Source organism: Epinephelus lanceolatus, chromosome 2, assembly GCF_041903045.1.
Source record: "Epinephelus lanceolatus isolate andai-2023 chromosome 2, ASM4190304v1, whole genome shotgun sequence".
In the NCBI taxonomy this organism is placed as follows: Eukaryota; Metazoa; Chordata; class Actinopteri; order Perciformes; family Serranidae; genus Epinephelus; species Epinephelus lanceolatus.
The window spans coordinates 34910013-34921798 of NC_135735.1; the positions used below are offsets into that span (position 1 = coordinate 34910013).

At 39.2% G+C, this 11786-nt stretch overlaps 1 protein-coding gene across 1 annotated transcript; it reads left to right on the top strand.

The window, feature by feature from the left end:
- The first annotated feature begins 3906 nt into the window (after positions 1–3906).
- On the top strand, positions 3907–11558 carry LOC117251795 (secretory carrier-associated membrane protein 5). The gene is made up of 7 exons (XM_033618335.2): positions 3907–4099; positions 4596–4653; positions 4739–4858; positions 6390–6546; positions 8981–9082; positions 9883–10000; positions 10376–11558. The coding sequence occupies exons 2-7, from the start codon at positions 4647–4649 to the stop codon at positions 10553–10555; spliced, it is 684 nt and encodes a 227-aa protein (XP_033474226.1). The 5' UTR covers positions 3907–4099; positions 4596–4646; the 3' UTR covers positions 10556–11558.
- The last annotated feature ends 228 nt before the right edge of the window (positions 11559–11786 follow it).

Below are 11786 nucleotides of genomic sequence, written 5' to 3' on the forward strand. Positions count from 1 at the left end.
ATATGGAACTTATGTTTCTAATTTACCTCCATGGCACAGCCTGTTAATGTAGGCTATGTGTGAACTCTGAGGGCTTTCAAAGCCTCGACGGTAAAACACAGAAAAACAGTCACAGTGTTGAAATCTTACAGTTTCCATGATGGAAGTTAGTTGAGTCGCTGTCCGTGAGTGTCTGTGAAACTTAGGTCCTTGTCGGGATGCAACAAGTCCTCAGCAGACGCGTGAAGTTTGATGAAATCGTCGGTTGAGAGCTGAGAGAAAACTTTTCTGACCGCTGTCGCGTTTGTTTGTGTTAAAATGATGATCTCGTGTATAAATGATGCACCTTGAGACAAACCATAGCAACCGTGGAATCCTTCACCTCCATTTTGTACACGTGTGTTGTCATAGTCACATCTCACCTCTGTGATCTAAAGTTTCATCCAGTCATGTTAAAAAGGCCTGAGATGAAGTCAAAATTTAACTAGGTAGAGATGCAGCCTCTACACCTGACTGCGTCCTCACTCATACTGACACTTTAAAATGCCCATCACTTTTTAACTTGAACGTGATAAGGTAGATTCTGTGATGGGATAAAGTGACAAGTTTTACCAATAACTTGACGTCACTGAGCGGTATGTGTTATGCGACTGTTTCTATTTTGTCGTTTCTTTTTGAGTTAGCCTATTCAATATCTGCCGTCATTTCACAGCAGCTGGATCAATGTGTATGGGCCTTGACATTAATCATTCAAAATGTTATGTTTAATATTAAGTTTATGGATAAAATATTTCAATAAGTATCCACTTTTTCTTACCACTTTTCAGGCGTGAAATACTTATGTTGTTTACTGAATATGTTTTCTGGGTATTCTTCTATTTTTTGTATCTTATAGCCTATAAATATTTTTTTACTGTAACTTTATATTCCTATTTTAATCTATTTTGCTTTTATTTTGTTTGATTTTATTTTTGTTTTTATTTATTTATTTTTTGTTTTTATTTTTATTTATTTGTTAATTTATTTGCATTTTCAATATAGATCTAATCTAATCTGGGCTGCTTTGAGACCTGCTGTACTCCACTTGTACTGATGTCCTATAGCTCCACACCAAACACATGTGATGTGACTCTGTTGTTGAAAAAAAAAAGTCCTTCTTAGTCAGCCAAGCTAAAGTTTGCCAACAAGTGTGTTTACTGCCAACAAATTGTTTCCTGTGGCGTCAACCAAGTTTCCCTCCAGAGTCAGTGAGTGCAGTGAAACAGCAGCCCCAGCTGGAGAGCTGGAGTCCACTTGGTATTTAGGTCAGCAACAAACTGAAGTCTTAATATTCAGGTTCGGGTCAGTGGCTTGGATACTGATCTGACTGATGGCCCTGAACCACACTGTACCATGTGCAGTGTGTTGGAGCGGAATTTGCACAATGTAAAAGAAATATCTTCTAACCTAATATTTAATTCAACCAGGGCCATGTTTACCAGTGCTTTCCTGATATTACTGCTGCTGTGATATATATCTTACTTAAGGTTGCAACGTATAAGATTTTCAAGGTAGGAAAACCATCTCAGAAAATATTGCGGTTTCACAATGTGTTACATAATTTATATTATTATCAGTCAGAATGACCCTTAAAGGAATGAAAACCAAAGGGTAATTGTTGGTTAAACTAATGTTTGATCAATGTATTTTTCTTTTGCTTATTTTGTTATTAACAAAACAAAACAGTACAAAGCAAAGTTCTAAAAAAAGGGATGGGGGTGGATGGAAGGGTGACATTCATGAAGCTTATGCAACATTCTTCCATTGTGTATTTAACTGGGGGCTTCTGTTTTAAAACTGTAAGAACAGTGTACCAGTGGTCTTCCACCCCCTTCATCAAAGTCTTTTAACAGGCAGGCTAGCTGTTCCATGTTTAGTAAGTCCAGGTATTCCTTCAGTGAGGAGTCCCTTGTGAAGCAGGCTGCTTTACGCTCCTTTCAGTTTAGAGGAATTAGTATAAGCAACCCAGTATCCATGGGTGCGCAATAGTTACTCCAACATTATTGTCTAACTTCAGGTCCAGCTAGCAAACTTTGGGGCACACTGAGAAACTGACATTGTAAAACTCTGGCATAAGAGATATCACTTTTAATCAGAGTGTTTTAACAGCTGGACAGTCCCAGAAACAGTGAAATGAAGAACCTCAGTTGCCACAATTATGTCAGCTCAATTCATGGTTTTATCACTGTAAATGAAACTTGAAACCATTTTGTTAATGGAAGTATGAGTGTAAAGTCTCCCCTTAGAAAATAAAATAAAATGGAGATGTATATTTTTTTCTTCAATATCATAGATAAGCAAATTTACACAGTATGGTAACCATCAGCTTTTGTATCACGGTGTACCATGAAACCGGTATATTGCTGCAACCTTAATCTACCATATACACAGTGACAGACTGGCCCTCTGGCATTTGGGTAAATGCCAGAACGGCCGCCAGGCAAAAAATAAATAAATAATAAAAAAATAAAAATAAAAAAATAAATCTTCTCTTGGCGGCCCAAAACATTTTTATCGGCCAGAATATACATATAAGTAGTAGCCTAAATATAATTTGAAATAAATATGAGTGAAATGGGGCTACCGGTAATATAAAGTGTTTTTGGTCATCAAGCATTTTCTCGAGATCATTAAGAGGTGACATTTGACATCTGACAAGTGACAAATGAATGATGAGTAATGCACTCAACGTCAACGACAACATCACAACAAGAAAAGAAAATGGATCGAGGCACGAAAAGACGGGTGGAGAAGGGTGGAGCGGAGAAAAAGAGAGAGAAAAAAAGGAAAGCTATACTATGTTTCTGTTGTTATAATTTGGTTGTGCTGTATTCTGTCCAAGAGGGGGCGCCTATGGTTAATGGTGGAAGTAGGCTCAGCCTTTAGGATGAAGTTGTGTGGTGTTTGATTTCAGATTTTCGTGTTTTGGTAGACATAGAGCTAGTATTATTAACTGAGGTTATTAGTCTGGCCTTTGAACGTGCCTGAATTTATGGGGGTTCTGCTGCTGCCTTATTATCTTGTGTGCTGTGCATTGTTGTCTACTGTACCAGTGCAATTGTAGTGAGTTGATTGTGTGGTGTGTGTTCTGAATTTCTGCATTCTCATCATATGGTTAGCTTTCCACATGCTCCCATGCAAGCCACTAATCAATTTTAGCATTCATAATGACTGTGTCTGTATATCTCCTCTTCTATTGTGCATCAAGGCAGTGAGTGAGTGTGTGAGTTTCTATGGTAGCTGTGGAACAGTCTGTGTCTCTGTGGCGCTCTGAAACGTTCTGCCAGTGGTTGTGTTTTTTATGTTAGTATGTGTAAAATCATCAATCATAGTACCTAGTAATGTGTGGGAGGGGGGATATGAGACACCACGCCTGTTCTTTCACAAATAAGGAACTGATGATCTAAAATGACGTAAAAATGCATATTGTTTTGTAAAATAATATGAAAATTTTTCACCCCTGGCTGGCCGATGCGCCGCCATGGGGCCTCTGTGTCAAAAATGCCAGGGCCACTTTTTGGTCCCAGTCCGTCACTGCATATACATGTTACACATTGTCTGTTCTTTTGCCATTGTAAAGTATGAATATTGGACTCTGGACATCCCAGTGTGAAAGAAAAAATTCAACTACAAAACAGCACGGTAGTGTGATAAGATGTGTGGCTACATCAATTCAGACTAAGTGTGAATGCAATGTGGTTCTGATCCTGTTGGAGAAACAGTGAAGCAGGTAGTTTGCACTTAAACGCCACAGTGTTTACCTCCGTCAGTGGGACAGGTTCAGCACCATGGACAGAGAGCTGAACACTGATTGGCTCAACAACACAACGTCAAGGATTAAAGTCATCTGCCTATTGGTGTGAATCAAAGTGACAGCGGAATTACGCACGGTGATTGGTGGATGGTCAGGATAGTTAGGATTTATCGCTCCGGTCTTAGTGTAGCCTACACACGACAGTATTATAATAGTATAACAGTTTGCTTGCAGGTATCATTGGCAGTGTTATTTAATTCAATCCGCAGTTGTAGCTTCCAGCGGAGACTGTGCACTGTAACAGAGGAGCTGCGCTCTCTGGAGGAGGTAAGAAGATTACGTTTCCTGTGGATCCGTAATTCCTGGCTATGATGACCAGCTCTCTGTCTCCACACATGTACAGCCGATATTACTGCTTCATTTCATCCAAAAGAGCAGAGTTGCGTGTGATTGCAAATGCCGTGTGTGCCCGGGCTGTCCTGGTGTGTGTGTGTGTGTGTGTGTGTGTGAGCGTTTTCTGTTTGTATCCCTAAAACCGGAAGGATTCAGTGGTTAAAATCGTATCACCACTATTGAGCCGGTTCCTGGAGGGCTCACACATTAAATCCCCCGGCACAGCGTCTGGACGGCGACGCTTAGCTTATAGCACCCTCTGTTAAACGGCTTCCTCCTGTTAATATGTTATTCTAAGGTGTAATGCTCACACACCTATGACACACATATGAAAATAATTGCAAATCATCACATTGGTTATGCAAAGGCATCGAATATAAGTCAGCACCTATGAGTCAGTCCTAAACTCCAGTTTCCTCCTACTTCACAGGCTCAAGACTCAACAAAGTGTAAATCTGTGCAGTGAATCCACCTTATCCACATGGCAGGTCAGTAATCATAAAGTTACAGCTACACTGGGAAATAATCTCCATATGCTGCTCTGTCTAACTGTTGTGAAATGATTTGTCTCAGAGCCCAACTTCCCCCCGCTGCCGGGATTCATCCCAATCAAGCCGTGCTTCTACCAGGACTTTGATGAGATCCCTGAACAGCACCGCAGCATGTGCAAGAAAATGTACCACCTGTGGATGTGTGAGTGGCTTTAAGTGATGTCGTATTGTTAACAGAGTGGTTTCCAGCACATTAAGTTACATTACTGTGTAAACTTTGCAGCTTGATTTCCAACTATGAAACTTTTCTTCCTGCGGAGGCTACCTGACACGTCAGTGTAACAACAGAAGCCAGAATTTTCCAGGAGGTCCTATAAACTGTCTTCTCCTCTGTGGTTCGCTCGTAATAAGAACTATGTAACAGAAGGGCAATGGTTTACAAGGGTCCCTTTGCTCCAAAAATATATTCTTTTTATTGGCTGTGGCTGTGTTATCCTGACTGGTTTATTTGCTAATGAGTCATAGCGCTGACCAGATGGCCTTGGTTTGAGCAGAGTAGTTAACATTGAAATTGTGTTAAACAATTTTTGCCAGAAGCACTTTCATCAAAGTTTATTGCACCATAAACAAGCAGTACAATGATGTTTGTGATATTGCTCTGGTCTGGAGGCTCCCTGCCCGTCCATGAAAGCATGCGAGGGAGACGAGTGCAGGGAGGGTGAGATAGCTCAAAGCTGCTGCAACATTTACATAGGTGCAGTGACAGCGGCAGTTAGGAGTCTGGAAATAAGCCAATGTACAGTAGAGTGACGTGAAGATAATGAAAATAAAAGTGAAGCTGGTGTGTTGATGCAAGGTTGCAGGAGATGTTTTGGGCAAATTGGAAAAACCAGAAGTGGCTCTCCTCCCCAGTGTACCTGCTGTAAACCACAGCCTGATTTTGATTTTGTTTGCCTTGCCCACACAAAATATGTTTTCCACTTAATTTCTACACAGCCTCTGAACTACTGTATCTATCATTGCAACTCTGTTCTTTCTGCAGGTGTCGTCTTTTGTAGTAAACGATAAACTTATGCAGGTATTTTAAACTCCCAATCTGCTTCTGGATGTGCTGTTATTCTCTTCCCTGTGCACCAGTTGTCTCTATGCATGGCATGTACATCACTTGCATATCTGAGTGTTATTCAGCTTGCAATTTTTTTGTTCGTCTTTCCTGTTTGGAGCATTTTCTGTCTCATCTCATGTGTGAAAACCATTTACAGCCAGCAGTGTTTTCTCTGTGTATTTAAGACACTTAGCTGTGTTCCTTAATGGCTGTCATGTTGCAGCTGTGTTTGGCCTCATAATTCTCTTGTAAAGCACTCTGCATTTTCTCCATAGACCAAAATTTGAAGCTGATTGGCCGCCTTTGCTGGTTTAGAGAAGAAAGATGGGACCAAAGCACAGAGCTCCAATTAGAACTAAGTGCAACTTAAGCGGGGAGTACTGTAGCCTCATAACATTACTGAGAATTAATAGAAAAGGACGCCAGCAAAAAGGCTATTCAGGGAACACAAGCCATCTTGTGAGTCAAGCATTGCAATTATATATTTCACATTATGTTAATGCTGGCTGCCTTCATAATAACACATCAGTCTTTTTTCAAACACTTTTCTGCATGTGTGTGTCTGTGTACCAGAGAGATACTTTATTTGCACCTAAAACACAGTGTGTTTTATGTTTTGGTCTTACAGTGAATACTGCTACTCTTGTGGTGAATCTCATCGGCTGCTTTGCCTGGATGTTTGCTGGAGGTGGCGTCACCAACTTTGGACTCGCCATCATCTGGCTCATCATGTTCACTCCCTGCTCTTATGTCTGTTGGTTCAGGGCCATCTACAAGGCCTTCAAGTGAGTCAAACACAAAGTACTGACATTGAAAATATTGTTTAGTCAGTGCTGCAGTGACACAAGTAACACTCAGTGACAGATTATTCCTGGCTGACACACAAGGGGGGTCCAGGGGGGGGGTTGCCTAAATAGAGAGGCCGATATCACTGTGTCTAAGAAGCTGTGTAAACTTGAGAAGGTTTGTTTCCAGTAAATGTTTTGTTCCTTACAATCAGTGTACTCTTTCTAATTAAAGCGGTATATGTGTCTTTTTAAGGAAAAGGACAACCAGGCTATTTGACAAACAATGGTTTGCCTAATGTGTATATATGGATACACGACACACTAAAACAGGATTGCTGTGGAACTCAAAATGGCGACTGTACCAGTGTTAGTTTATGCACATCTGAAACATCAGAAACCAAAGAATCTCCATATTGGCATAGCTTTCAACTAGCCTATATACTTCAACGGCATAATCGAAGTCCTAAAATGGCTTTTGGTTTTGTTGTGCCATCCAAAGATTTTCAGTGGCCCCATTTGGCACGCTCTATAAAAAATATAATAGAAGTAATAGTACTACTGTGATCATTGCTGTAGCCCTTTGATAGAGCTTTTGGGGTTTCCTCCCTCCTTTACATATCCACACACTAAAAAATATGAACAGCTTTGATAGATCAGTGCACAAACCACAGGATACTCTCTTCCAATGTCATGTAGGAAACATTTTAAACACTGTTTTTATTGTACTTTTAACAACTGAAATTTGTAAAACACAACCATTCACATTAGAAGCCATACACAGTATAACAAATATAATCATACTTTTGTAATAAACAGTATATGTCTTGTACCACAAATTTACAGTACAGAGAGAAGTGTATTGTCTTACCAACAGCAGCTGTGGCCCCAAAAATTTTTCATAGGGGTGGTCAGATGGGGCCACTGAAAATCTTGAGATGGCACACCAAAACTAAAAGCCATGACTGATTTTTTAGGAATTCAATTATGCTTTTGAAGTATAAAGGGTAGTTTGGCTTACTGATAAACTTTGGTTTCTTACTAGTACATTTAATATTTTTGCGTTCCACAGCAATCCTGTTTAAAGGAATACATTTTTTCTTACTGGGCTGGTTGTCCTTGTCTTTAAAAATATAACTATACAGCTTTATTGTGTTGTACATGTATTGTAAGGAACATAACATTTAACAAGCCTTCTCAAGTCTTGAGTACCCATAGAATTCATTTTCATTCAGATACCTTGAGATGAGAGTTCAATGGACCCCTTTGAAAATGGCCATGCCAGTTTTTTCCCTCAACAAAATTGAGGTGCTATTTAGCCCCCTTTCCTTGCCTAATGTTGTTTAGTTAGTTAGTCACAAGATAGACCTACCATTGCGCTAGCTGTAAAAATACCACAGCGTCTGAAAAACACTAACGATGGTCTCCAATTGCTTTTGCCAGGGGCTGAGGGCAGTGAGGGTGCCACTGACCAACAGAGAAAAGAAGTGAAACAATTATTTAAAAAAAGATACTGAATAAAATTCAAAGAAAAATAAGAAATAAGTCAAAATAAAAAATGGGGTAGATGTCTGTAACCCTTGTCAATGAGCCTGTGTTTGTATCTTTATAGTGTGTGTCTGAATTCTGTTTTCAAAATCTAGTTTAATCAAGTGTGACTAAAGAGTAGGTGGGAAACTAGTAGTGAACATGGGGATATTCATATTTGCTCATATTTCAGTTACTAGTCCGATTTAAGTAATTAATAAAAGGTGATTATATTTTAGGAAACATTTAATGGGAAGACGCAAAAAAGATCTCTCTGTATTTTGCAGTTGATGACCTCATTGGGTGCAAATGTTTGAGTAATTTCTTCATACTGTACCATGACACTGTTTGACAGTCCATAGTTAATAGTACAGTAATGTATACTTGTCAAGGGCAGTGGTCCATTATGAGTGGTGGCTTTAAGCAAATTTTCCCTCCATTCTCTGAAAGTGTTGAGTGGCAGCAGAGATAAATGATCCAATCATTCCCCCTGGAGACAGACGGGCACCCAGAACATCCTCTCTATCCATTCACTGAAGGGCAGCGTAATTTCCAAACTCTTCCGACAAGGCCGTCCGTGGCTGTGTTGTTATCACTACAGAAAGGTAGATGTGGGAGAAGTGATACCACGGTTATAAAGGCATGTGATCGAATAGTTTCATCATGACTGGCTGTGAATAAACCTGGAAACGATCAGTGTGTGGATTCCTGAGTGGCAGCCTGTAGAGCCACGATGAAGGACGAAGCCTGTCCTCATGGTGCAGAGTGGGAATGACCTAATGTGTATCAGCCTGTGGGCTTCAGTGCCTTCATCACATAGATACAGCATGCAACAGATTAGACATATAGTGGTGATATATTCTGTATGCACGTGTAAATATGTTTTTATCACTTTGTTTTTTCGTAGGACTGACAGCTCCTTCAACTTCATGCAGTTCTTTTTTGTGTTCATGGCTCAAGTTGGCATCAGCATCATCCAATGCATAGGCATCCCTGGATGGGGAGTGTGGTAAGAGAGAGAGAGTGAAAATGCATAGAAAACATTTCTTTTTTGTGTTTATCAATCCTTCATTCAAGGGATTTCTTTTTATGTTGAATCTTCACTCATTTGGAAAAAAAAATACTAAAGTACGGGAAAATAAAAATGAGTGCCATTACATTAAGGTACAATGACTCATTCTCAGAGGAAGCCAGTCTAATGCAACTCAAGCACCAGAACCATTATTGAGTTGAGATATTTCTGCAAGCATTTAGAAGTGATTCATTCACTGTTATGCGCTCATTAACATGAAGAATAAGAAGTTGTTTTAATAAAACAACAAAATCTACCCATGAGTGAAACATTTCAAGCTCAAGTGATGAGTCCCGTCATCTTTTTTTTTTAACTTTGTTCGCTGCTTTCAGTAACACGACAGTGATGGAACATCAGAAATTGCCCTCATATAACTTTTATGATCGTCCTGTTATTAGATTTTGAGAGGCTGTTAAAGAGATCCTCAAAATGTCACCTCACTCAGGCTGATGATCAGAAATTAATATTATGACAGCCTCCATAAAGTTTATAAATGTCAGCATGTGCAATTGGATATTCTCATGTATGAGCCATAAAACTTTTAAACTTTATATGGCAGTAGTTATAGTCCACAAAAATCACTGGCATTTAACATCCAGATGTTCGGTGGTGGTATCATGATGAGGAACACCAGACAATCCAATAACAGATGATTACGATTCATGTTGTGTTCATAATTCATTAGTCATTCATAGTTTTTTTTTTTTTTTTTTATGAAATTGTGTTGTCTTTTTCAGCGGTTGGTTGGCCACCATCTCCTACTTCAGCTATAATATTTTGGTTGCGCTCATCATGTTGGTCCCTACTATCATGTTCACTGCAGTGGCCTCACTGTCCTTCATCGCCCTCACCAGGGTAAGAATTTAACTTCTACAAAAGGAAATGTCCCAATGTTATGGGGATATATATTTAATGATGTCTCTTACCTTAAATTACAGATTATTTCTTTTACTATGGTAGAAAACTATGTTACAGGCCTTTGTCAATCCAGGATTTGAGATTGATTAATTTTCTGTCATATCAACAAAGCAGCATTGGTAGGTTTAAAATGATAAATGCTAGAATCCCATTTAAACATTTGCTAAATTTCCCATACAAATTTATGGATTAGGGAATGCAGTTGTGTAACTAAAAATCTGTGTGTTAACATTAACTAAAGTAATTAAAACCACTTACCTTCCACACATGAAGGCTTGCTGATAATAACTGGTGATCCACCTCTGCCTACAGATCCATAATTACTACCGTGGCAGTGGGGCCAGCATGTCCAAAGCTCAGGAGGAATGGGCCACAGGAGCCTGGAAGAACCCTCATGTCCAGGCAGCGGCCCAGCAGGCAGCCATGGGTGCAGCTGCTGGAGCCATGCAGGATCAGTACTCCAGCCCGCAATATAACGACAACCAGATGTAGCCTCTTCAAGACAGAGGTGTCGAAGAAATGATGTGACAGTTATGCCAAAGTCTGAGCAACAGGATTAGGAAGATTTCACCATTTCCCACAATATTTTTGATTATCAAGTAAAAAAACTGTTCATATTTGAACATATCCAGTTGTTACATTTAGAACAAATCACTAATTCGGCTGAATTGTCAGTGATTTTAAGAAATTTTACAGCTCTGATCATCTGTGGGAAGCTGGTTTTTGCCTTCCTGTATTAAAGGGCATGCTGATTGTTTGTAGTGTTTTATATAATTTCATATGTTTTTTTCTGTTTTGGAGGTTTAAATGAAACTAGTTTTGAATGTGTATTTTACTTTAGTGGCACCATGAGAGCTGTGTGCTGATGTACTCATGTTGACCTGCAGTTTTGACAATTTTTACAAGAAAGCAAAAGATCATTTTTGATGTACAATAACTTATTTTGTGATGAAGATTCAGTAGCTTAGTGTTATCTTATTTATTAACCAATGTACTGTTAGAATGATAAATTGTTCAGGATGTAAAGTTACTTTAGTTTTTCTGGTATTTTAAATCCAAAGGTGAACCAAAGATCTGATGTAATGTAACTTTCATTTAACTCATGCTACTTTATGTGACCTCAACATAATTTGATCATATTTCCATGCAGTTTTTCAGTGGTTGCACTGTGATTTGAAAGAGAATGTTGTAGTGTTGAAATGAAATCTGTCTGTACACAATAAGTAACAGTATTATTGCAAGACTCCAGCTGGATTTCAATAGAAATAGAAAATATACTTGAAGCTCCCTGTTGATGCGTCTCCCTTACACTGAAAACATCAGATTTACATCATGAAAGAATTTCATCAGTGTTAATGTGTTCATGTAAACTAAGCAAAAAACAAGTGAAATATCTGGATGTCAATTTAAGCCAGCTTTTCTCCTGCAGTGCAGCAATTCAGCCACAGAGAGGCGCTGATGGTTTTAGTATGAAATAAAAAGCTCCAACATGTACAGATTACCTTCATTCATCCTTCACAGATCATAGTCTGCATTTATGATAGTCCCCTCTATTTCCTGCTTCTGTCTTTTTCTCAGCCTCTCTTTCTTTGTGTCACCCCCTCCCCTCCACGTTCTCACTCTCCCTCCACATCACAGAGCTCTTTACAAATCAGGGTAATCACGACCCACCCATACCAACACATATCGAGCTGTGTGTGTTATTCTGAGCTCTGTGTTAATA

Coding starts and splice junctions, on each gene's coding strand:
- LOC117251795 (XM_033618335.2), top strand. Junction 4,859..6,389: donor AATGTACCACCTGTGGATGT/GTGAGTGGCTTT, acceptor TTGGTCTTACAG/TGAATACTGCTACTCTTGTG. Junction 6,547..8,980: donor GCCATCTACAAGGCCTTCAA/GTGAGTCAAACA, acceptor GTTTTTTCGTAG/GACTGACAGCTCCTTCAACT.